The sequence below is a fragment of the Ilyonectria robusta genome (assembly GCF_021365365.1).
Source record: "Ilyonectria robusta strain PMI_751 chromosome Unknown BGZ61scaffold_1, whole genome shotgun sequence".
Classification (NCBI taxonomy): Eukaryota; Fungi; Ascomycota; class Sordariomycetes; order Hypocreales; family Nectriaceae; genus Ilyonectria; species Ilyonectria robusta.
Window position 1 is genome coordinate 1,591,052 of NW_025764435.1, and position 25,012 is coordinate 1,616,063.

At 53.3% G+C, this 25,012-nt stretch overlaps 6 protein-coding genes across 6 annotated transcripts; 3 read left to right on the forward strand and 3 right to left on the reverse strand.

Annotated features, from left to right (window-relative positions):
- Positions 1-4: 4 nt before the first annotated feature.
- BGZ61DRAFT_407857 (type III restriction enzyme) lies at positions 5-5,325 on the reverse strand (the record flags this gene model as incomplete). The annotated part of the gene is made up of 3 exons (XM_046243181.1): positions 2,441-5,325; positions 1,956-2,371; positions 5-529 (listed from the first exon to the last, which is right to left on the reverse strand). Exons 1-3 carry the CDS (start codon positions 5,163-5,165, stop codon positions 5-7), a joined length of 3,666 nt encoding a protein of 1,221 aa, XP_046111992.1. The 5' UTR covers positions 5,166-5,325.
- Positions 5,326-6,742: 1,417 nt separating this feature from the next.
- BGZ61DRAFT_10744 (uncharacterized protein) lies at positions 6,743-8,372 on the forward strand. The gene is made up of 2 exons (XM_046236892.1): positions 6,743-8,197; positions 8,249-8,372. Exons 1-2 carry the CDS (start codon positions 6,878-6,880, stop codon positions 8,288-8,290), a joined length of 1,362 nt encoding a protein of 453 aa, XP_046111993.1. The 5' UTR covers positions 6,743-6,877; the 3' UTR covers positions 8,291-8,372.
- A 3,411-nt stretch (positions 8,373-11,783) lies between these two features.
- Positions 11,784-12,805, reverse strand: BGZ61DRAFT_470677 (uncharacterized protein; the record flags this gene model as incomplete). The annotated part of the gene is made up of 3 exons (XM_046248113.1): positions 11,784-11,881; positions 11,929-12,572; positions 12,651-12,805. 3 exons carry the CDS (start codon positions 12,803-12,805, stop codon positions 11,784-11,786), a joined length of 897 nt encoding a protein of 298 aa, XP_046111994.1.
- A 93-nt stretch (positions 12,806-12,898) lies between these two features.
- On the forward strand, positions 12,899-15,187 carry BGZ61DRAFT_525375 (uncharacterized protein; the record flags this gene model as incomplete). The annotated part of the gene is made up of 1 exon (XM_046252748.1): positions 12,899-15,187. One exon carries the CDS (start codon positions 12,899-12,901, stop codon positions 15,185-15,187), a length of 2,289 nt encoding a protein of 762 aa, XP_046111995.1.
- A 3,933-nt stretch (positions 15,188-19,120) lies between these two features.
- On the reverse strand, positions 19,121-21,224 carry BGZ61DRAFT_470680 (uncharacterized protein; the record flags this gene model as incomplete). Its single annotated transcript, XM_046248114.1, has 4 exons — positions 19,121-19,626; positions 19,692-20,568; positions 20,828-20,941; positions 21,033-21,224. The coding sequence occupies 4 exons, from the start codon at positions 21,222-21,224 to the stop codon at positions 19,121-19,123; spliced, it is 1,689 nt and encodes a 562-aa protein (XP_046111996.1).
- A 722-nt stretch (positions 21,225-21,946) lies between these two features.
- On the forward strand, positions 21,947-23,492 carry BGZ61DRAFT_470681 (uncharacterized protein; the record flags this gene model as incomplete). The annotated part of the gene is made up of 6 exons (XM_046248115.1): positions 21,947-21,996; positions 22,056-22,578; positions 22,748-23,049; positions 23,106-23,205; positions 23,273-23,382; positions 23,444-23,492. 6 exons carry the CDS (start codon positions 21,947-21,949, stop codon positions 23,490-23,492), a joined length of 1,134 nt encoding a protein of 377 aa, XP_046111997.1.
- Positions 23,493-25,012: the final 1,520 nt, after the last annotated feature.

Here is a 25,012-nt window from a genome sequence, read left to right on the forward strand (position 1 = left end):
CATCTTAGGAAACGTAGATGACGGCCTGGGGGGCACCGTCTCCCCAAATGCCGATGACAGCCAAGGCAAATCCCAATGCAGAGAGGGCGGTCCTGGCGACATAGCTCCGAGCCAGGCCCTCGACGCTGGCGCGAACCTCCTCGCCGTTGACATCCTCAATCTCCTCCTCGCTTGCGGGCTCGCTGTGGGAATCGCCGAGGACCTCGTAGCTCGCCTCCATTCGGGCACGCGCCGAGGGCTTGGCTGCGGGCGCGGGGGCGATGGCTCGGGGAGTCGGCTGGGGCACGAAGCCCGGGGCGACGGTGGAGAGGGCGACGAGGATAGAGGTATAGAGGAGGTAGGGATGGCGGGAGGCGCGCGGGGCGAAGATGAAGCAGAGGAGGAAGGGCGCCGAGGCGAGCGAGGTGAGGGCGAGGATGGGCGTCTTGAGGGCCTCGGAGAGGGTGGCGAGGCCGTGAGAGGCGGACGCTGAGGAGGGTAGGCGGAGGAGAGCGGGGAGGGCGAGGGTCGAGACGGAGTAGGAGACGCCCTGTGAATGCGGATGTTAGCTGACATGTGCTTGGTGGGAGTGAGGTTGTACGGAGCGAGCGGGAGTGGTGCGATGATGGGTGGGATTGCGCCAGGCTGACGTCGACGCGCAATGAGATCAATGGCAGCAATGGCTCAGAGGAAGACGCAGCGACAGAAGCCATCGCCAGGCCAAGGATACTAGGGGCGAGGCCTGATGGCGCGGGGATGTGACGATTGCGACAGAGGGGTGGTGGGTGCGCGGAACCATGTTCATTGACGCCCGGGCGGGAAACTTACCGTCAGCAAGCCGAGCGACACGGTGCCGACGAACTTGAGCAGGGACACGCCCGTCGAAGCCATGATGGTATTTTCTTGCGATTTTAGGCGTGGCAGGGGAATATTTAGAACAGGACGACGAGGAGAAGACGCGGGTGAGCGGCGGACGGGCGGACGAGGGGTCGAGGCTCGGATGAGGTGATGGTTGGGGAACCTGGGAACCTGGGAACCCAAAGAGTCAATTGTGACGATGCCATTGTCCGGCATCTCGAGAATACCCCGTCGCTGATTGGCTGCACGGACCAGGGGAGCCGTTTATCCAGGCATCAATTGCCACCAGCCACAGCAGCAACCGCGCCCAATTCGCAACAGCCACAGAGCCTACATCAGCCACACCCTCCGGAATTGACCCCACCAGAGCTCAAAACCAAACGCCATTTGCTTTGCAATTTTCTCCGTCCTTCAACACCAACACCAACCTCGACACACCAACCTGCGCCCCGAACCGTGAGTCTCCCCCCTTCCTCTCCTCCACGCATTCCCCCTCAATCTCGCATGATGAGCTCCTTTTTTTCAACCCTCCTCATGCTTTAGGAAGAGCCGTCTGAGACTGCCCCCGTCACCGCCCCGTTTCTACCGCTCCATGTCCCGTGGTCGACCCGACCTCCTGCTGTGCGGCCGCGAGGCCAGCACGCGGGGGGGCCCCGGTCCTGCGGGCGGGAGTGCGTGGCGGAAGCGGCCGGGGAGTGGTGGTGCTTATAAACTGGGTTTCTGAAACTTCGAGATGTCTTTCACTGTCATCTGAACATGCCAATGGAGATCAAGGGCTAACCCGATGGCAAACAGGTCTTCTTTTCCGACGCGATATTGGACGCAGGCGAAGGACCGAAACGCTTTCTACGCGACACGCTCGCTCGATACTCCCCATTGTCGTTGCGGGTGGCGTCTGTCATGAAGTCGTCCTGTCCTTTGTGTTTCTCGACCTCTGTGGTCTTCTAGATAGCTCTTCTAATAATGTACATCCGTGTTGCCTTCCTACCATGATGAAGCAATTGTTTCCCTTTGACTCTCCAAGAACTCCCAAGCACGCATGTACTGTTTCCTTAGAAATCACTGTCGCTGTCATCCAGGACGGCCCTGCGGGCGCGGACAGTTCGCCTTGCTCCGACTCCCAGCTCCAACTCATCTCCTCCTGCTTTCGACCCCACCAGTGTGTCTATATCCGGAATATCCTCGCTTTCCTGCGTCGCGGAAAACTGTGTTGGCACAAAGAAGGGCTTCTCCGTTCGATCGGGTGGAGTTGGTGTTGGACTGGCCGTGGTTGGTGATGTGGATCGTGGTTCCCTCATGCTTGACGTAATGTGGTTGTCCGACACAATGAAGTCCACCAGATCCTCGCCATCGTCGGACCCGTCTGTCTCCATCATGTCACTGGACCGGCCACAGTCGTCCCCAATCTCATCGCTGTTGATTCCACCACTCTTTCGCTGGGCCTTCTTCTTTCCCCTGCCTTTAGGTTTGTTCCCTTTCTTTGGCCGACCTCGACGGGCAGGTACACCTTCATCCTCGTCGTCTTCTGCCTCCTCTTCCTCCTCGTCATCATCATCGTCTTCTTCTTCTGATAAATCCAAGCTCACCACAGACGTAAAGCCACGGGACGTTGAGCTTGCTTTAGCAGATACTCGCCTTCTTTTTGGTTGAGACTCTGCCTTGGGGGCGGGTTTTCTGCTTTGCTTCCTCTTGGCGGGAGCTGCTGCTGGTTTGGCCGGCGCATCTTCCTTCTCCACTTCCCCGTCAGAGTCAACAAAGGCTCGGACCGGAATCTCGCGATAGTTGCTGGTGTCTACCGATCGACATGGTCGTACCAGGCTATCAGGGTCGTTTCCCATCTTATACCACATCTTAACGCATCGCTTTGTATGAGTGCCGTGTTTGACTTTGACCACTGTGCGCAGTCGTCTCTGGAGCTCAGGATAGGCTGTCATGTTAGGCATGTCGGTCTCCTCGACCACGCTATGGTTGAAGGGTAAGTCGCGATACGCTCGGTTAAGCTCCTTAAGCTCCTTGTCCCCGAGGAACACGCTTTTGAGATCGGGCACCGGGACGAAATCATCTAGCTCCGGGTTCCGTTTTGGCTTTGTCTGACGTGCCTTGGTACCTTTGGCGGTGCCTTTGCCAAGGAGACTGGACACCGTCTGGAAGCCCGTCTCAACTCCGTCCGGCATGTGGAATTTCTTAGGCGGCACTTTCTTGCCACGAGGAACCCGGCGCTTCTTGGGTTCGGGCAACGACGAGTCCTGGGTATTTTCGATAGGAATCTCGACGTGTCGTTTGTCAACTTCTGGTCGAATCTCTCTCGGCACGATCCTCGTTGAGAGGTCAAAGCGGAAGTTGAACCGACTCCCCTCGCAAATCAACTTCTGCATCTTCTCATAGCTATCCTTTGATTTTGCGAACTGGTCTTCCTCTTTGCCTCGCATCAGAAGCAGCACAATGTTTCCGGCCCGTTTTCGTCCCGTTCGACCCATTCGCTGCAACATTCGAATTGGCGATGCGGAGGAGTCATAGCACACAATGAGATCGACCTGACCAATGTCGAGACCCTCCTCACCAATCGATGTTGCAACAAGAACGTTGAAATGACCTTGTTTGAACCTTTCGATAGCTTCGATTTGCTGTGCCTGCTTCATTCCCTCTCCTCGCTTGCTATCTGCTTGCCCAACGAAGATGCTAGCCTTTATGAGCGGTTGGTGAGTATTCAGCATGCGAACAATATCCTCTGCAGAGTCTCGATACTCGCTGAAAACAATGACACGTGTTGCGGACCCTTCACCACGGTCCATGAAGTGGTTCAGAATGGTGTCAGCCAAAGCAGTCAGTTTCGGGTGGCCCACGAACCCATCCGTCCTCAGCCATTTCGAAATTCTGTCCATCATCTCCTGGAAGCTAGAGTCTTGAATGAGTTGTCGCTTGTATTTGGAACCCTTCTCGCCCTTGTCTTCCTGCTCACTACGGAGGTCGGCAATGTTGTCGTAAAAGGGTTTGATGCCATGGAAGTTGAGCAGCTTGATCGAATGCGCAATGCTCGTGAGAACACTAAAAACGGCTCTCATCATGAATTGCACTCCTTGGTTCGTGTGCTTGCCCCGCGTGGCAAACCACTCCTTTTGAGCTTGCATCAGGCCGTATGCAGTCATGGCCATCGGGCTGCGCCCGTAGTAGATGTTTTGCGAGCTCAATTTGTCCGTCATTGGTTTCAGGGCCTTTGTAAAGAGCTCACCGATGAGCATCATCTCGTCAGAAGGATCCAGCACCACCTGCTCAACATTTCTTTGGTGAACATATTGTCGAATATCAATGGATTCTTCTGTGCGAATCTCGCAATGGGATATCCCAAGATTGTCAATAACCTCCTGCACCGTCTCAATCTTCGAACCAGGTGTGGCTGTCAACGCTAGGACGCGGAAGCTTTTGGAGAAGCGACGAATGAGCTTTGTCACCTTGGCATACGCGTACTCCCCTACAGCTCGATGTGCTTCGTCGATGACCATCAGAGCAATGGACTTCGGATCCGCGTAGCCGTGAGAAATATCGTTCAAGAGCGTTTGAGGAGTCATAAAAAACACTCTCCGCTTCTGCCACTCGTCGACTCGCAAGGCTGGAGGGATGTCGCCTGTCAACAATGTCGTCTCCGAGCGTGGGATTCCGGCGATGTGGTAGCAGGCGTCAATTTGCTGTGCCACAAGGGGTTTCGTCGGTGCAACAAATACGAGCTTGGCTTGCTTGGTCCAGCGGTGAAAGTTGAGCATCACAGTCGCGGCGATGAAGGTTTTACCGAGACCAGTCGGCAGCGCTACCAGGGTGTTGTTGAAAAGACTGTTCTTCACGATGCTGAATTGGTAATCTCGGGTAGCACCCAAGTTCGTAGGGTACACCCAGGTCTCCATCGCTTCTTTGTCGAGTTCATGGTGACTCGGCTCCTCACGAGGTAGGTCGACACGGAAAGCTCTGTTTGTTGCGGGTTGGGATAGACTTGGGCCATCAGGGAATAGGGATCCACCAAAAAGGGTGGTTTGACGGTAATTTCCAGAGTTTGTACGGCTCAGCCCTGTGCGGGGAGCCGGTCCTGTTGAGATGGTTCGTGTGAGTGCCCGTGCTGGGGCGGGTTCTGGGGATGAGAATGCGTCTGAGGGGAGGTCTTCTAGCTCAAGGGAGGCGGCAATAACAGAAGCTTGTTGGGTTTTCGGAGGAAGAGAACCACTTGCAAGCCCGGAAGATGCTAATGCAGCACTCTGGGGGCCAGTAGATGAAGACACCTGGTCAAATGCAGTGAGAAAGTCCTCATCGGCGATCCCATCATCGAATTCGTCGCTGTCCATGGTGAACAGGCAGACAGACAATGATTCGAGAAGTGGTAGAAGTCGTCGGGGGTCAACTAAGGTCAAGTGAGGTCAACTCCCAAGATTTAATGCATCTCGGGGACTGTGAATCGATCGTGATTTTGGCGTGAAACCCTGTTGCGGTGCTGATACCAGGCTGTATGAATGAGAGACGCGTCGCAGTGGTTGATCAATCGGGACTGGGCGGGTTAAGTGGAACGCGAAATGGTTACCACATCACGTGACTCATTCACCATCACAGCTTAAGGTACCTAGGTACCCAACTTGAACCGTTATAGCTCAACCTCAAGGCAAAAATGAATGTCGAGATACTATATTCTAGCATATAAGAGTTTAGGGCCCCATTGTCGAGCCTTGAACCCCAAGTAGCTACCTCCCGAGCCAAGACGCAGGATGCTGGTACACGCTGTATACATCTCGCCCCCGTTTGCAATCGACACTAGCCTGGATTACTACATACTAAATCACGGCTCCATGACCAAGGACTTGATTATCTTTGTCCAAAAAAAAACGTCTTTGTTAATTAGATCAAGGTGCAATAACATAACGCTGTCGAGTGCGTCACGCGGACACCCAGAGTCATGTTCTGCAGTCTGGTTCATGCGCTAGGCCGTATTAGGCAAGCAAGGCTGCCTGAGCGCCTGGAGCCTGGAACACACCAGTGCTCCAGTGGGGCACTGGATAAACTCCCACTTCTTTCTGCAACAAGGCCTTGAACCTGGCAAACCTCCTTCAACTTTTCCACACAATACGGAACCGAATCACTCAGCCGACTCGAGCAACACGGCCGCCGCCCTTGCTCAATCCAAGCAGACACACACGGCGAGAGAGGAGACTGTATCCGTACCACTTTTCTTCAACTCAATCTCGCCACCGCCGCTATGGCTCCCCGAGGCCGTGGGGGTGCGCCCGTTGGTCGCGAGACGCGAAGTTCAGCTATGAAGTCAAAGACGGCCAAGACCACGAGGGGCGGCATTCAGAAGCGAGGTCGCGCTTCTACCCGTGCCGATGGCGATGGCGACCTCGACATGGATAGCGCAGGTGCGCGCACCAAGAAAACCACACCCGCCGACTCGAACACCACAAGAACTCGACCTTCCACTCGTGCTGCGACATCGCTGAATGCAAAGGGCCCTTCGAGAACGGCTCAGAATGTGCTCAAGCACCTGACCAACGGCTCTGCGTCATCTCTTGCCTCGCGCATATCAGGTGCAGCTTCCGGCAAGGGCAAGGGCAAGGGTCGACAGCAAGACATGTCCGGCCTGTCGGTTTTGCGCGTTGGCGGTCTCAAGCAGAGTAAAGCTGCAAGTAACCCTGGCGGAGGACTGGACGATCTCCTTGCCTTCATGGAACGGAAGGCTTCATCATTCCTCACCGGACGACACAAACGAAACATTGCGATAAAGAAGGTATGTTATTGACACAACTCCAGGTGCACAACTACACGGCTGTAGTCCCAGCTCAACACGGGCAAGGAGACAATGATCAAACCAGGGCTGCGTCCCACCAGCCGAAAAACCACCCTCCCGCATCGGAGCATCACATCCAACACGGCTGCTAACTCGATGTAGAGCCATTACGTCGGCGACTACGTTTATATAGGGGCGAGCGAGGCGGACGCCGAAGAGTTGATCAAGCTGAACACCTTCACTTTCGCCGGCACGCCTTTGGAGGTTATCCAAGCAACCGACATGCCAGAAAAGGGCAACAGAGCGGTTGAATCCAAGGACACGCAAGAGCTACGATCCAGACTTCAATCGATTCTCAGCCAAAGGTACTTGGGCGACAACAAGCTTCTCAAACTCGATTCCCTCGCATCGGACACAGACTTGGTCAGCCTTGGCATGTTTGACAACCGAGAGCGAGCTCTTAAGACATTCAAAGGTCTCATGGCCATCTGTGATGGTCTCTTCAAGACGGACAAAGAAAAACAGGACGCCATTGAAAGCATCAGTCTTGCCAACAACAACATTGACGATGTGGTCCAGGTTGAGGTGGTGGCCACAACCTTCCCCCATCTCAAGAACCTCGATATGAGTGGGAACCAAGTTGCTGATATGCAACGCATGGATCGCTGGAAAGGGAAGTTCAAGCACCTTGAGACGATATTCATGACTGGAAACCCCATCGAGGTGGCCGATCCGAACTTCCAAGTGACTCTACTTGAGTGGTTCCCAAAGCTGCAGAGTGTAAACGGACACCAACTTCGAACCCCTGAGCAGATTGCAGAGAAGGAGGCTGCGTCGAGACCGAAGGCGATCCCGCAAAACGGACCCGACTTCCGCGATGTCGGCGGTGTTGGGGAGAACTTCCTCTTGGAGTTTTTTACCTGTTACGACAACGACCGACCCGGCCTCGTTTCGAGATTTTACGACGAGGACAGCCAATTCTCCGTATCCATCGATACACGCTCTGTCAGAAATGCAGACGCCCCCCCACCTATGCCTTGGGCATCATACATCAAACTATCCCGGAATCTAACCAAGATCAACTATCAAAACGCCCGAGTGCAGCGACTTTTCCAGGGTGCCAACACTATTGGTGATGCCTGGAAGACGCTCCCATTCACCCGGCACCCCGACATCAAACAGGAGCTGAGCAAATACATTATGGACTGCCACCCGATGCCCGGCTTGGTGGACCCCAATGGCCAAAACTCGATCGGAGTCGACGGTCTCATCATCGCAGTACACGGCGAATTCGACGAACACGACCAGACGGCCAATACAACTGGCAAGCGCAGCTTCTCGCGTACGTTTATTCTGGGTCCGGGAAAACCAGGAAGGGGAATAATCCGGGTTGTGAGCGACATGTTATCCCTCCGAGCCTACAGCCCCCTTCCCAACGTCTTCGCAGCATCTGTCCCGGAGCCAGCAACTCCAAACCAACACCAGGCGATGATTGCGGAACTCTCGAAACAAACCGGTATGACGCCGCAATACTCGGAAATGTGCCTGACCCAAGTAAATTGGGAGTTTGACAAGGCCTTGGTTATCTTCAATGAGAAGAAGGTGAGTGGATCTCAATTGGACGTATTGGACGATGGACTAACGGGTTTACAGTCACAACTTCCGCCAGAGGCGTTCGCCGTGGCTACTCAATAAAGGGCAGGGTTTATCTAAGATGTTCGAACATGGAGGGGCAGGGTCAGTTCTCAAGAAATCTCCAAGCACAAGCCCGATGGCAAAGGAATTGGGGCATCAGGAAATAACGTGCAAAGATAAAAAAGTAAGGGGTGGCGGACGGTTTGAGAAGCGATTGTTTGGGTCAATGTCGGAGTTTACAGGGGCGATTCGGGCAAACTATAGACGGCCTAAGGGGGACGATCCGAGCCGATGCAAATTGATGAATGCCTCGGGACAGGAGGATCGGCTTGTATAGAATAAGATTTCGGGTGTAACAGACAAATTGATGCATGGCACCACAATTGACTATTGAGATGAAGTAACGTGACATGGTTAAAGATGCGGCACGGTTCGGTATGGAGGCACGCTCGGGTGAAACAAAGCAGACCATGCGTCGAGTTTGCCAAGGTGAACCCTTCACCAACTTGTACGTAGAGTGCAGCAGGTAAGGGGATGCGGTTGGCTGGCGGATATGTGATATTGAGGGATGGGCGAAAACACCTGTAGAAACAAATTTGATCATGCGGGTAGGCGACTCGACAATTGCCAATGGCGTCGGATTCTGGTTGGTTGGCCTGTATTGCTTTCGACAAATGCTGCTCCGTGTTGGCACAAGATCGTGTGGAGATCGCAGGCGACCAATCGGGCGTTGCGGCTGGTAGGCCTCGAATCTTCGACATGATGCACACGAGGCGCGCGCCTTGGTTCGGCATGGTGCCGTGACGAGCAGAAGATTGCATCTCAGATGATGAACCACTGAGGAGGTGCATTTGAGTAGCTTGGCTGCAGGGTAGGGGCCGTCACTGGGCTGGCGCTTACGAAGGCATCGTGATCACGGGCGCCACTGGGTACAGGCTGAGATTGGCTGGAGGTGACAGTGAGCGGCTGGTGGAGCCATCATGCAGCGGCAGTGGCCGATTGGAAAGGAAGGTCAGCTTGTCGGCGGCCAGACCGTTCATCTGTAGACACATCTGTAGACAAGAGCTGTACTCACTTACTGTGCAGAATGTGTGCATGTAGGCCAGTTTTCTGGCCGCCGGCTAGCGGCAGCAGATATTGCTCCAATAGATGGGAATCTGTCTGTTCTAGCATTCATTCTACGGGAGACATGTGATTGTCAAGCGCCGGCTTTCAGGAAGCTGTTTGGCGAAATAGTGGGCTGGCTTGGGATGGGATAGGACAGGACAGGATAGGATGGATGACACTTGAGACAATCTACCGTCGAGCCGCATGCGCGTTTGAAGGTGAATGATGTCAAAGTCTGAGGTTTACTCTGTAGTGTTGGAGCCGGCCGAGGATCCGCCATCCGTTATCAAACATGTTTAGGTATCTGAGTCGAGGGAGGGGATGGAAGTGGGCTGATGGATGTTCCTTGCATCTTGGATATTGCTGTTGAAGCCCGGGACCTTTATGCATGCCTGGTCAACGCTTGGACGATCGTGATGACTTGTGCTGCAGCATCAATCCCGACATTCATGGTTGTGGATTGATAGGCATTTGGCAGGTTCTAGCATTGGCTGGGTCTAGGATTCTGGCTCCATCCGCAGAGAAACTTTCCCAGGATGGAATAATGATGTGCGTTGGGGGCCGGGACGGCGCATTGGGATTGCGATTGTGTGAGACGCCGTGGCTTCGGAGCAATGGCAAACACGATGGTGGAGCGAATGTTATCGATGGGACGATGAGGATCGACGTGTCGCCCCGCCTCGTGCTCCTCCTTCGAGACTTTAATCACAACGGTCCGGCTTGCAAGTGAGCCACCTGGGAGCTATCCGAAAATGTACTGTATCGACGTACCGCACTTTACCTTGTGTGGTAGGTCGTCAGTCAATGCTCCGCCAGCGACCCAGCGCGCATAAGAGGACAGCCTGAAGAGGATGGAGAGAGCCAGAGATAGAAACGACTAGTACGAAAGTACGTGTAGCACCGTACCCACAATCGCAGGGATCATGGATTAAGAATTTAGCTGGACAATGCAAGGGGAGGCCGCCATGGCGCGTTTCACAAGAGAGGCCACGAGTGGAGTGGCCGAGGGACCCCAGACATGCTGGTGACGCTGGTTGGTGGATTGCGGCCGGGAGTATGGACATGGCATGGCCGTAGACGGTTCCATGGTGAAGACACCATGAGGGTATCACTCACCACCATGGTGCAACATCGAGGACTCGCAAGCGAACGGGCGAATAGCCGAGAACATCGTAGCCGGGAGCAGGGCCTGCCTCCCGTCCGTAATTCTCACTGACGGATTTGTTCCAATCTTGTTCGGCCGGTGAGTCGCCGACCGTCGTCAGCCAGCAAGCGAAGTCGATTCACCCCGGCGCGGAAACACGCTGATGTAAATATCATCCCGTCGCGACGGAGCGTGTCAGGTTGAGAGGGTTAGAGGAGCAAAGGAAGACCGAGCCACGGTGCCGGTTACGTGGATAGCATTTCACTCCGTTACACATTGAGACCTTTCCGTCGTCGTGTCGCGGGCAAAGGCATGTATCTCGTCCCAACACGCCGTTAGCGGGCATGCTGCTGCGTACGGGTGGCGATGCGTCGACCACGTTCTCGCCCCTCCCCCTCGTCGGCGATTCCAGAAGACAAACGGCGTGGTGAGCCTGCAGAGATGACCGCAGCGCTGCGTGCCAAGCCGCAGAGAACACGGGCGACGCGCGCCTGACGACTCATTACTCGCGTCCGTTCCTGTGCTCTGGGAGTCCAGCCTGTGCGTGCGTTGCATTGGCTGTCCACGCGCTCATCGCACAAGCGTAATAGTTCGTTTGGCAATAGCATCACGCACACGCACGCTTGATGGAAAAAGGGTTGGCGAGCGCAACAGAGGAGAGCACCAAGAGGCCAAAGATCCAATAGTTCTTGCCCCTATTGCCTGGGGGGTTGCGTTTGATGAATGGGGGAGAGGCCGATTATATTACCCTCCCAGGGATTCCCAAGGTTGCATGCCCGCGCGTGTGCATGCCCTGAGGCAGCCCCGAAGAGTCCCCTGAGGAGGAGCCCGCTTCTGGTCCCCTACCGTCGTCGAGAATACCCCGAATGCCCTGAAGACCACCGTCGACTACAGCGATGCCACCAATCGGCAGGCTGCGCAGGCCGCCGGGACCCCTGCGCCAGGCGACATGGAACGTTTGTTGCACCGCGTGATTAGCGAATGGGAGGCGGGCTGCCCCTGAGGGCTGAATGCTGGTGAGCCATGGCTGCATTGGGCGCTGGGCATCGGGAGCGCGCCAGCCTCTTTGGGCGCCCCACGCCCGTCTTCAAGGGACTCGTGAAGCAAGAGCAAACGCAGGCACCTCACTTCGTATCTGACCTATCCGAGAGCCCCAGTCCCTGCGCCATGTCGACGGCCCCAGCTAACCCACCCCGATGTCCCCAGGTACGTATTTTATGCAGCCCCGGCTCCCTCTGAATCCGCTGTTGGCGGCTGGGTTGCGATCCAATGCGTCTTCATTCAAGTGCCCCTAGCAGTAACTTAGCCTGCGAAGTCGTAGCCAGCGCGGGCACGGATGACGACGAGGGGACCTGGAAGCTTAGCCCTGCTGCTAAACGGTGCGAGGCATGGTCGCCCAGCTGTACTACGTAGCGCAGTAGGATGCTGTGCCTATCTCTCTTCACACCCCTGTCTGGCTTCTCTCTGAGCCTGCCTACTGGCTCGTACCCCCTGTGCTCACCCTGGCCTGGGCTTGTCTCGCGCTCTGCTGAGGCTTGGGTGGGCAAACGGCGCGCAAGGGCATGGGCATGGGCATGGGCTGTAGGCCGCTTGTCTCGCCTCTGCCACTCCGCTCGCTCGGTGTCTCGTCTGTCTCTCCGTCTGTCTCGCTGCTCTACTCCTCCTCTCCTGCCTTCTCGTTTGCTGCATTCGCGCTTGTTTCCCCCCGTGCTTTTTTCACGTTTTGCTGTCATTCCAGACCTCGCAACACCGTCTGGCACGAGAGCGAGTTCGAGGCTTTCTGCCCGTGGCCATTGTTTGAATCCCCTCCTTCCTGCCAACGCGAACCAGCACACCACGCTCCATTCCTCCCGGCTGCCCAGGGGCTCCTGCCAACGCTCGACCACGCCGCATTCCCCATTCCCGCGACCACGACGAAGCCTATTTACGCCCATCCCCTCCGGACGGCCCTCTTGCGATTCGAAGCCTCTCCTCGATCTTTCGTCGACCTCGTTCTCTTCCCTCGCACCTGCGGTGTTGAGCTCTCGTCGACAATTGTCCGAATCCTTTCCTTTGAGTTCCGTCGTGAACAACCGCTCCTTTGACAACAAGCTGTCAGTCCGCTGCACTCGGCCAGCCTTCAGCTTTCATCCACAGCCTCGCTTGCTCGTAGCTGTCTTGTCCGCTCACTTTCTGCGTCGTAACGTCACGCCTTCTTTTCCACCGGATCCCGTGCCCCTCTCTTTCGACGCGCCGGTACTCTCTTTTCGATTGTCGAACTCGACGACATCAACCGCTACTGGCCCGTGGCCGTACGACTGAGCACACCCGCGACGACAACTCATTCCCGAAATCGAACTTGCCACGCCATGTCCTCATAAGGCCACTGATTTTAGTCTCAAACGCCTTCCTTGGTTATCCTGGGAAATTCGATCGCAATGAGTTTGCCCGACCCACCCACGTCGCTGGACGGCTCTTGCTCCGTCATCCACGATGGCAAGCTTTACTCCTACTCACCCTCGGGGTTTTTGTCTCTCGCCATGAAAAAAGATGCAGAATGGGAGGAGCTGACGATGGGAGAGGTGGTCTCTGGGGCCGTCTGTGTTGATGCTTCCAGTGCCGGAATTCTCTGGATTGTTGGTGGAACTGGCGGTTCAGACGCATATACCGGCCTGCAGAAGTACACATACTCGACTGGCGAGTGGACCACCGTCACCCCCACTAACCTGATCTCCAAGAACCTCCAGTGGCATGGTTCGACCTACATCCAGGACAGCGATGCCATCCTCATCTACGCTGGTAGCCGCGATGGAGTACAGGCCGCCTCCGCCGAAACCTGGACCATCCAGGCATCCGAACCCTTCAACGTTATATCCCACAACCCTAGCTCCCATCCGGCAATTAGTCCTATTCTTCTGAACTGGAGTACTGCCGAGTCTTGCTTCGTTGGCGGCGATGTCTCAAACACTGCTGTTCCCATCTTCAACATTAATAACGGCTGGAGAGAATTCTCTACTCTTGAGCAACCCCTGACCAAAGACTTGACTTCCATGCAGGCTGTTATTGTTGATGGATCAGATAACTCCAAGAACCTCCTCACTTTCGATCTCTCGACATCCCCCAACGAAGTCCGTCGATTTGTTGTCCAGGACGCCGGTGGTGCTGCCATTGCCAATTCTCCCGTCATTGCCAAGCGTGACCTCACTGTCAGTGAGTGGCCCGAGTACAACTCCACTCTTGCCCCGACTGCCACCCGATCCAACTTCGCCGTTGCCCAAGGAAACGGTCAAGTTGTCTTCTCGGGCGGCAACGCCAACGAACCTATTGCAATGTTCGATGTGACAGAGAACTCTTGGCTCAATGCTACCAAGGTGTTTGCCGGTGTCGCGGAACAACAGATTCTGGACACCTCGTCAACAACTTCTTCCAAAACGAAAACCTCCAAGACTAAGTCAACCTCTACTAAGACTAAGTCCTCAACTCTGACCTCGGATGCGTCATTGACTACGGATGCGTCATCGACCTTTGCCACCTCCACTGTATCGTCAACGGCCTCCGGATCTTTGACACTCTCTGATACTAGTGCCACGGCAACAGCCACCTCAACCGAGGCTGCCGCTGTCGCTGGAAGCAGTGGTGGTTCCGGCCTGGGCTCGAATGCTGTGCTGGGTATCACGCTTGGATCAATTCTCGGATTCCTTGCCGTCTTGATTTTGCTTCTGTTATTCATGCGCCGGAAGAAGAAGAGTCAGAACCAGAATGACCAGGGCAACCACAACAGGGGCCTGTCCTCCGACGAGAAAGCCCCCATGGTCTTTTATGACGCCCCTCCCCCGACCTCTTCGCCTGGCCATCTCCTTGGTCACAACTCCCAGATGTCTCAAGAATCTTATTCGTCTATGGCTATCTTGATGGGTCGTGCCGGAAAGCCCAAGCCGTCGGGCTTGAGTCGGAAGCCTAGCCACGACACCACCCGAAGCTCCGTCAGCTCTTTGCACAAGCAGCTGAAGGCTACTATCGGCAAACCTGTTTTGCAGGAGATGCAGCATCCTGCCCTGCAGAACCAAGAGCCTCGGGGAGTTGCTTTCGACCCGAGTGTGGCTGAGCCCAGACCCCGACAACCAGGACCGATGGATACTGAAGATGGAATGCGAAGAAGCTCTGGCTGGAACCGGTACTGGTCCGGGGGTAGCGCTCTGCAGATTCTTGGCTTCGGCGGTCCTAAGAGAGCCACTGGTGTCTCAGATGACCAGAGCTCGCATTACTCACAAACGACCACTCAGACCCACAACCTGCCTCGTAACCCCAGAGTCACCCAAGACTCGGCTACTGTGCCACCTCTGAACTTTGAATTCCGCCCTGAGTTCAACCGTGTCAATTCGGGTAGTCCCGTGGTGGAGCAGTATGGTAATATTCCCTTCAGGGAGGGAGTAGCTGGAAAGATCGAACGCCCTTCTTCAAAGGTGTCATCTTCAGGCTATTCCAGCGGCATCCCGGAGAGCGTCAACGACCAGTGGGAATCACACCAGTCAGCAAAACCCTGGGGCGCTGACCGGGCGACAAGCAGTGTCTACAACCCCAGCTTTTACTTTGGGACACCACTCTCACCGGGTCTGCCACCCCCACCAGGCGCTCCGTCGGGCGTGAGCAACCAACCCCAGCTCGCCATGGCATCAACATCTTCCGATATGAGCTGGCTGAACCTTGGCGACCGGCAGCGAGTGTAGAGCAGACGCAGCGTTGACGAATAGTTATGACGCCCAACTCAAGTCCCTTCTGCGCGCGCCCTTCTGATGAGCCACCGATATACCCATGATGTTCTTGGGAGCATCGTCCCCTTCGACTGAATACCTGCTGAGGCTGCCGACATGGTTCTGCATTATTTGCATTGAACTAGCCAACAGTAGTGCCACAAACAGCATCTCACTCGCTCTTTTCTTTTTGTGTCTGATAAACCCGCACATCCCCGTGCAGACTCTCCCTCGCTCCCTCGTGGGGACTTACACCCCCCGGAGGAGAGACAGCTTTCTTTTTCTCTTCGTTTTAACAACCAACGCATGACTCGGCGTCGACATATCTCCGTCTCGACCTAATCTGTCTCATATTCGTTTCTCTTTCCTACGTTTGCTTTTGCCTGTACATTCTAGACGCTGGCCCGGGACTGGTCATTTTCTCGATGGATTATTGTGTTCTTATGATACCACCATCTCCTGTTGCATGTAATCGGCTTAGAAAGCCTGGCGGAGGAGGAGGGAGAAGGAGAGCAAAAAAGACACAGGGTGGTGTGGTAGTAGAAGAAAGACAAGGGGGCGCGGTTGCTGGCCGAGGTTGAGCGGCGGCAACTGATTTTGTATGTACCATTGTACGTGGTGGAGAGAAGTAGTCGAAGCAGGGGCTGCAAAGCCAAACTTCAATAAAACGACGTAAAATCAACTGATGAGAGAACCAGTGGAGCTCAAGACTGAATGATGATAAAGTGGACGATGGGCCCACGCTGTCAGTCGGATCGTGCGAAGCAACTGAATGTGGTTGATCAAGAAGGATTAAACAAGTAGCCTTGGTGACATACTCTCTACTAATAACTTTCTCCTGATTATTCTAGTGAGGCCCAAAGTTTTGTCAGGGACGGGCCGAGCCTTTGTCCAACGAGGTTACGATCACGCTGCCGCTTTTATACTTGGATACTTGGATGCTCATTTCTGAAAGACAGCCACTTGGATCGGTTCATTTGAGGTTTGGGTGGGCATGAGCTCGAAGTAACGTACGTGATACCGGCGGTGCCTTGGGTGCGTCAAGACGCATGATGCGTCACCTCGTCAATGATGATCCGCTCAGTAGAACCGCCCCGCTCGCCTTCAATAAGTGCTCCTTATTTATCGTCATGATCGTCGGATCAAACCCTGGCTGCTCCTCGTTCATCCAGAGAAACCCGGGGATTGTGGGCTTAGTTAGATATGCCGAATAACACCCTCAGACAGACGGGAACACTGAGATGTACAACCAGTACGATCCACCGACTACGACCGTTTATCAACCATTACCAAAACGACTGGAGTGGACTACTGCCATCGATGGACTACGCGTACTACGCGTAGATAAATCTCTACCATGAAGCACTGGGCATGGAACCGGTGAGACTGTTCCCCAGCCACTTGCCTCGATCTCAACTCGGCTGGGATAAGAGAACCCTTAAGGCTTGGAATAGCCTGCGTAGCTAGCCTAGTAGACTCACCAAATACATATGGTTGACCTCGCAATCAAAAATATTCTCGGCTACTTATTGATCTTGTGTCAGCATCGTAAAGCACATTCACGTTGGGTTTATATATGGATGCTACAACCCCGTCACTTCGGCAACTAAGGCATCGTCGACTACCCGTGTTCGCAAAGCAAGATCCGGAGGCGTCGGTAGTAAGATAATGGAATACCGAAATGTTAAATCGGGTTACGGTCGCATTGAAGAAGGACCCTGAAGCAGACATAATTGCCCTCTTGACGCCTATATATTCGAAGAAGCTGGAGTCATTTAAGAAGCTCTGTAAGCTGCTTCCTATAAAAAACAGTTCCTGATCTAATTGTGACTATGCAGTTTGTATGCACTCTAACGCCAGTACGGTTAGGCCAGTACCTCAGGATTACGATATCTATACCCAACTTAATGCGACTGATCTATCTATCGTCATTTTCAAACCATCAATCAAGCTAGAGGCTCTTCTGTATAATAATATTGGCCTCTTAGAAAATATTATAAATCTATTAGCCGACAGCAAAGTTCTTTATGTAAGTGCTTGAGTTATATCTATAATAGTCTTCAAACTCAACAAATCTTACACCTCCCTACCATCTCCAAACTCTTTATACTCTTCTTGCTTGTCTTCTTTATCTCCACCGCCAAAGTCCTGCCTGTAAAAAGGCAACATACTACCACGTCCAGCCTGCTAAATCTCAGAAGTAATTATTTTATTACTGTATATCGAGTCCGATATTTCTAATAAATAGTTCTGGCAGTTCTAAGAGAGACCTTCGCCTGGTACTGGTATTGCCTCTACTGCTGAACTGAGCGTAGATAGCTATTGCGCGTCTATCGTCTCCAGCCCTAGAGGGGCTGGAGGTATCTGGACGAGTTTGTTGGATTTGTTTGCCGCGCAATCTGCTAAAACGGATCCTCCTGTTGGTCCTGGATGACTTCGCAAAGAAGCCAATCTCTTGTTGTATGGCGATAGAGTGCAAGACCCCAATGATAATAGTTTCCAAAATGAGGGTTATAGAAGGCGCAGTAGACGTCTACAAGGTCTTTTCCAGAGGAGGGTCTTGCTTATCGCTCGACTTGGGCTTGTTCGACTTAGACCTGATATACCGAGGGTCCTTAGGCCGGCGAGGACTGGTTATTGGAGGCATGTCAAACGGGATGCGTGGGTGAAAATACGAAACTTCTTGATGGAAAAGAGTAGAAGATGGACTTTATAAAGGCTAGAGGTTGTTTCTTACTGTTCAGACATTAGGCTCAGTGATGAGCGTAGCTAATAGCAAAGATGGACCAACTCTCATGGGGATTTGCAGTGCTTCATAACCTTATCCCTAGAATGGGATAAAACTTTCCGTCTAAGAGGAACTGTCGCGGAGCCGAGCCTCTAGCCCTGGCACACTGATGGTGGAGTACGTATAGAGTGATGTACTTCTATAGTTGGCGTGTTGCATACATACAGACGACCATTCTGCCAGAATAATGGGGAACTAGCAACCTGTTCACCTCTAGCCGGTGAGCTATCGCGTATGCACATAACAAAGATGCATTTGTAACTCGGAACCCTGGCGTGAGAGGGACTAGAACGACTGCAGAAGGGCGGCCGGTTCATGGCGCAGCTTTACACGCAATGATGCATCAAGCCCGCATGTTCTATTACCTGTCACTCTTGAAATCGCACTTGTGGCGTTTGCAATTTGCCCAGAAATTCTCCTCAGCAGGGTTTCCGGTCCAGCGCCAACCCTGGAAAAGTGTCGGAGTTGATAACGCCTGGAATATCCGAGCTATCCCATTGTACAATATTCGGTGAAACATGCCCTCACCGACAGTGCGGGCAAGCTGTATCACAACTTCACACTGGAGAATATGTGTATGGACGCATCGTCCTTTTAATTGGTATTTCCGCATCTATCTTACTCAGTCCCTACTTTCAATGCTTTGAGGTATAGCTTCTACCGGGTAGTTCTGAGAACGCTGATGAGATGGCACGGCCGATCGATCCCGTTGACTCGCTGATGGCGCCAGAGCTCCCGGCTTGGGTCTTGAGGCCGCTCACTACCTCTGATCAAGAGTGACAAGCATGGGGGACGAACCTTTCTTCGATACACTGCTGAGTTGAACGAAGACACACGCCAAAGGAAAGAACACATCCTTCGTCGCATCTGATAGAACGGGTGCATGAATAGAAGCTCTTTACATTTGGCTAATTGGCAACTTGAAGTAGACCTGACATACATGGAGGAAAATGACCATCTTCAGACCGGTCCCAGGGATGCGAGTTATTGAGACCAGTCCCGGAAGACCGCTATCAGTAGGCGTTTGGGGTCTGAATAAAAAGCAGGCAAGCCAAATACGGCTTTGATAACCAATAGATGTGACATGCTCGGTGCTTCTTCCCATCACTACCGTCCTCATATCAACATTTGACATTCTTCAAAGTGTCGACCTTCAAGGGCCGCCATCGAGTCGACGTGTCAAATTTGGAACGCTTTAAGACAAACCCATTCACAAAAGGATTTTCTGAACAGCCGTATTCTTGAAGTGACGGAGCACAGATGATGTCGATCGGGGCCCCATGGCTCGGGGGACGGTATGGATCCATGGCCTCCATTAGAGGATGATCCTCTATATATGCGAACCCTGAGTGCTCGAGTGTATCGGGGTGATGCATATCGAGCTCGTAGCGCCAGGGTGACGTCTGTATCCTCACTTCTATTTCGGTGGCCGTATCGGCCATACAGTCCAATATCTCGCTTGCCTGAGGCGAGATTGTCATGAACCGGCCCAGCCGCTCTGTCAAGATGTTCTTAATGCGTTTGGGGTCGGAGCTGTTGCCGTTTAGCGCATATGTCATGCGGGCCGACTCAGATTTCCAAGAATAAAACCAATTAGCATAATTACTGCTGGGATCCTTAAGGCGTTCTGGATGTAAAGAAAAGTCAGCTTCTTTTGCTCTTGTGTGCTTTGTATTAGGGTCCACCATATACCTCGAAAATGGGACTGCAGAGTCCCAAAGCTCTTCCAAGCCTCGCCATGCCACTTTTCAGTGCAGTCAGGGGAGAAGAGGTTGTCAATTAGGATATGCCACGTCAATGCTTGGAGGACAATTTGCTTGTGTTGCGGGTATATAGAGTTGGCGTAGCTCTTGATGTTGTTCCCCAGAGCTTCGAGCTCGCGTTGAGCATCAACAGCCAACTTGTCCCAAGGGATAGCTGTGCAAGAATTGAGGTGTAATGAAATTTGGCCCTCAACGTCCCCAACCAGGTCAGATACGGCGTCAAAGGAGAGGTCCTCTATTACGTCGGTGACGACCTTCAAGCGGTCATACTCATCGGTCGTAAAGGCGGATGAATCCACCTCTTTGGGACAAGTGAAAGGCCATAGAGGGAGTACAGTTCCAAGGAGCTGCTCATAGTCATCGATCGTGGGTGGGACGCTTTCTTTGGACATGCCATCCTCGTAGCCAGGGTTCAAGCCACCTTGGAGAGCAATGCCTTCGCGGTTGCTGGCCATGTCGATGTCCGCAGTGCCTTTGTGGTTTCCGCCCGGATCGGCCGAGTCGACAACAGCCATATCGGCTTCGTGTTGAGGGCTCTGGCTGCGTTGTAGAGCGGCGTCTTCGTGATCACTAGCCATATCGCCAGCAATGTCTGGCCCTTTGGGGGCGGCTTGGTGAGGCTCTAGGATCAGGTTGGGCTTCCGTTCCGATGCTCGTTTGACCCTCTTAGTCGAAAGAGGAGGTGGACTGTCTGTTAGCCTAGTGGGGTATTTAAGGGGAGCGGCTCTCTTGACAGCTCTGGGAGTCTTGGGAGCGGTGCCGAGAGCCGTGCCGGGACCCTCGGCCTTTGCTTTCTTTCTCACCATCTTAATACCAATGGAAATGACTTGGCGTATGGCGGTTAGTGCTCTGTTGTGATGTGTCACCAAAAGACGCGGAGAGTGACAGATTGGCCGGGATTGGGCTGGAAAATTGCAACGGGGGTGACAAGCTGAGGGGGAACCTGCAGTACCACGCAGTCTCAGGTATGAATGCAGACGACCTTGCTTATGATTGCGACTTCCTGCTCCTCTAAGGGACCAAATCCGAAGGGCAGTGCTACGGAGGGGCTTCAGGAAGGCTTACACGAACAGCACAGGCCAGAAGGGAGACAACTTCTTTGTCTACAGCCGTCCTCCTGACCTGACTTAGGACCACCGCCTTGACCACACCATTCCCGACAAATAACGCAAGAGTAGTCTATCCGCCAGTACTCCAAGTGGCAGAAATTTCATTGTTGTTGGCGTCTCCTTGTCGTTGGCGTCTCCTTGCAGCTAAGCCGTTCGCCTACTGTAGTCAGCCAGCCAACAGTCGAGACCGCCTTATTGATTCCGGACGCAAGCCCGTCAAAGATGACAGAGCCTGTGCGAACGTTCACGACATCTGACCGATCGCGGCGAGGCCATGGCAATTTGCCAAGGCAAACAAAGGTCATCTCTGCAGGGAGAGGACGGGACACCGCAATCTGATGACGGCTAAACATGCTGTTTGGAAAAGCACGCTCCGCACAGAGCAAACAAGCATGGTCATGGTCAGAGCTGAATGTCTCGTTTGGCAAGCTGCATGGTGGCTTGAGGTCGGTCAAGCTGGATGCCGCCGGGCCAGTCAGTGTACTACCCGAGTGGGAGTGAAAAGGAGGGCGAGATGGGAGTCGTTTCGCTATGGTAAGTCTGTGGCCCAGACTGTAAACGACTCATTTATTCATGGATACGGTAATGCGACGGTTGTAAAAAGAGGCAGACGGTCATCACTCAAGCAATCGAGGCGAGTTCCGTTCGAGCTTCACTTTGTCGCTGTTCAAGAGACCCTTTTCCCTTCCCCACCACAGGAAGCGTGGGCGAACAGAACACCACGGGTAGGGAAGCTGCATCACAGTGGACACATCAAACTTGCTGTTGCCGGCCTCTCACTCTTGCGCAGGCTCATTGCGATCCACATCATTGCTGCACGTTGAAGTGGCGGCACTCAGGGCTGGGAGGCCAAGGTACATATCAAACGTACCAGTGAGACGATTGCGAGCTGGCGACTTGAGCTCAGCGGATGTTACTCAGGGACAACTGACCTTTAAATAGTCACTCGCACCCTCCTCGGGGATCTTCTCTCTCCAAGAACCATCGATCGATTCCATCCTGTCTCATTCCCCTTCTCCCTCTGTCTAAATTCAGGCACAAGGATCTGCTGAAAGTCGGAGAGAACGAAGACAACATGAATTCTTCCATTATCCATGTCTACATCGGTTTAGACTTTGGGACGACGTAAGTAACCGCTGGCTACTCTTCTCTGGCACTACAATCTCTGACGCTGCTCACCAAAGGTTTTCCAAGGCAGCCGTGGCGAGATATCCTGGCGTCAAACCGGCGGTGGCTGTCATCCCCTCCACCCTAGTACGAAATACCGTTTCGAACGATGTCGAATTCGTTCACTCTCGTCCTAGGACCATTGAGCACGCCAAGACCATGCGATATCTCAAGCTCGCACTCATGGAGCCCGAAGGTCATCATGACGAGCGGTCCGACCCAAACCTCCTTCAATTCATCCAGGACGAGCTCCGGACCAACGCAGCTTCTGCAACCCCGGGGACCAGCCACGCTTCGATGGTCCTCAAAGGCCTTTGGGACATGGCGATTAGGAACTTGTCGAACGAAAATTGCCTCTTGAATGTAGCGATTACATACCCTTCCTGTTGGGACACACAGGAGCTGGGACGATTGCAGAAGGCGGTTAACGAAGCAGAGATCCCGAGACAAGCGACTACCATACAATACGTGCCAGAACAAATAGCGGCGGCATTTGGAGTTGTTCATGAGTACCAAAACGAGATCGTGCAAGATCTTCAGGTACGTGTGTCCATATGTGCTATATACTGCCTCAGGGCGACGCTGACATGCCTACCTTATAAGGCGGAGATTCGATTATTGTGGTTGACTGCGGCGGGGCTACAATAGTAGGCTCAATAGCTATCTCTATCCTGACCTGAAGCTGACTTAATACTTACCATGCATTTAGGATTCCGCGCTTTGCAAGCTCAAGCCGTGTCCAGTCCGAAATGTCGTCCCAGGAGACTGTGTACATGGAGAATCGTCCCTCTACGGCACTAAGGCTATGGAAATTGCATTTGAGACCCTGATCTCTAACAAGCTCTCCCGAGCTACTATCCCTATGTCCATTGATCCTGAAATGGTGAAGAGTGCTGCTCGTATGGACTGGAACAGAAGCAAGCTTCCAGGAGTAAACCTCCTGTCCCTGCCATTGTTCCAAGGGATGATTTTCAAGGCTCCGGAGGGCCCGTTCCGATTTGGCATTAATCAGTAAGTGAAGGTACAGACATATGCTATCTACATCCTTGCTTATTCTTTGCAAATAGGGACGACGTCTTGTCGATCTTTCAGGAGCCCGTTGATAGGGTCGTTGATATCGTCAAACGTTTCCGCGAGTCGGCGAAAGGGCACAATACCAAGCCCAAGGTAGGGAATGGCGATATATCGCCGCCCCTCTTGCCATGGATTCCAAGGCTCACACGTTTGGTTGCAGGCTCTTTTCCTCACCGGAGGACTTTTCGGAATCGCGTCTATCGCAGCCAGAATCGAAAAACAGCTGAAGTCCGACAGCTTCGATGTCATCGTCACCCCCCGTGATTCTCTGTAAGTATAGTGTACCCCTTCTGCCAGCCCTCTTCCATCTTCCAGACGCTGACGAATCAAGGCAAAAGGTCGTTGCCCGTGGTGCCGCCGCGTGGCTGCGTGGAAATTGACCACGTACGCCCGAGACCAGAGATTGTTTCTTGGTTCTGAGAGAAGTCGTACAATCTGGCAAGGTCGAGACCTAAACGAGACAGAGGATCATAGCTTCCGCATTCTTGAAATAAATTCCTTGCCTTGCCGTTTGAGAACCCCAGTGTTGTTGCGGCTTACCTTGTGTTGCAGCAATTTACGACGCCCGTCCTCCACGTGCCTTGCCCACCTCGCCTTCTCTGTCTCTCCAATCTTGCACAATAGGTAGCTATTAAGCAGGGAACTGTCATAGGTATGTGGTCAGCACAAACATCCTGGGGTCATCCTGCGTGCAACAACCCTCAAACGGAAGTTGACCGGGTACCCTTGCGCCTCTATACTAGTTTCCGTGTGTAACGTGCTGTGAGGTGCTGACAGTGTACGTAGCACAGTACCTACAGCATGGAGTAATTTACAGAGTACGGAGGACTGCGTGGAGAGATCGGAGATGGAGCATACACGCACATAGTTTAGTCTACCAAGTACCCCTGTACGAGTACAAAAGCCCAATAAGCGATTCCCCTCTCAACCCGAGCCAACTCAGCTCAACCCAGCCCTCTCGTATCCAGGTACGCCCTACGGGACCTTACAGGATGCATGTGCCTCTACTTAGTCCAGGCGGTCTGGTCTGTTGTACTACGCCTCCTGTCGAGACGGCGCAGCTGCTGCCACACCGACTGCTCAAACACGTAGATGACCTCCCCCTTCTTAAATTAGCAAACTTGAAAGACACAATATTTTTCTGCTGGCCGAAGCTCGTCTCGCAACATGGCCGGCCTTTGAGAAAAGGGTTATGGCTTAGAAACTGGTTCTCTTTTCTATCTACTCTTCCCCTCTCCACTCTCTATCAAGGCGTCCTCCGTTCCGCTGGCTTCCTTGTTGCTTTTCCCCATCAGTCTGCTTGCTGTACCCCTACGTTTCAGGAGACGCTAATCTGTGGCGATTCCTCATGCGAATAGCCATCTTTGCTACGGCCATCCGTTCCGGCCTTGGCACGATGAGTGCGCACCCGACGGAGAGTATCCAGCCTTGTGACAGCCGTCCTTCTGCGGACGGCAACGACCCGGTTGCCGTGACCGTCGGGTACGAATCCAAACAGATTGTGTTGTGGTCCCACACTTTTAGGAGCCTGATGAAGCTGTCGATACAGAGTGATGGAACTTGGCGCAGATAAGGTTACATTTCAAGTTCGGTGCTACTAATACCGCCAGACACTCCTCAAGTGGTTCTAAGAAGCAGTTATTCTCAGACTGCTTTTTTAAGAATTACGCTTGGCTGTTTTTTCTTCAGCTAGTCGAAAATTGCTTATATAATATACTCCAGCTTTAGTAAAATAATTATCTATTTTTATATCTAGATATCCTTGTTAGGTCCTTAGGGTTTAGCAAATCTTGCTGAGGTGACCTCACCAAAAACCACGCCGCCTAACGAAGGCTCTGTGGAACCGACACTGCAGTTTATTGTTATGTAGCGGTATGAATGCGCTTAGGGTGATGGGGAA

Bases quoted from the DNA above. Each gene is read 5' to 3' on its own strand.
- BGZ61DRAFT_10744 (XM_046236892.1), top strand. From the start codon at position 6,878: ATGCCAGAAAAGGGCAACAGAGCGGTTGAATCCAAGGACACGCAAGAG. The intron at 8,198-8,248 runs GTGAGTGGATCT...ACGGGTTTACAG, and splicing joins TTATCTTCAATGAGAAGAAG to TCACAACTTCCGCCAGAGGC.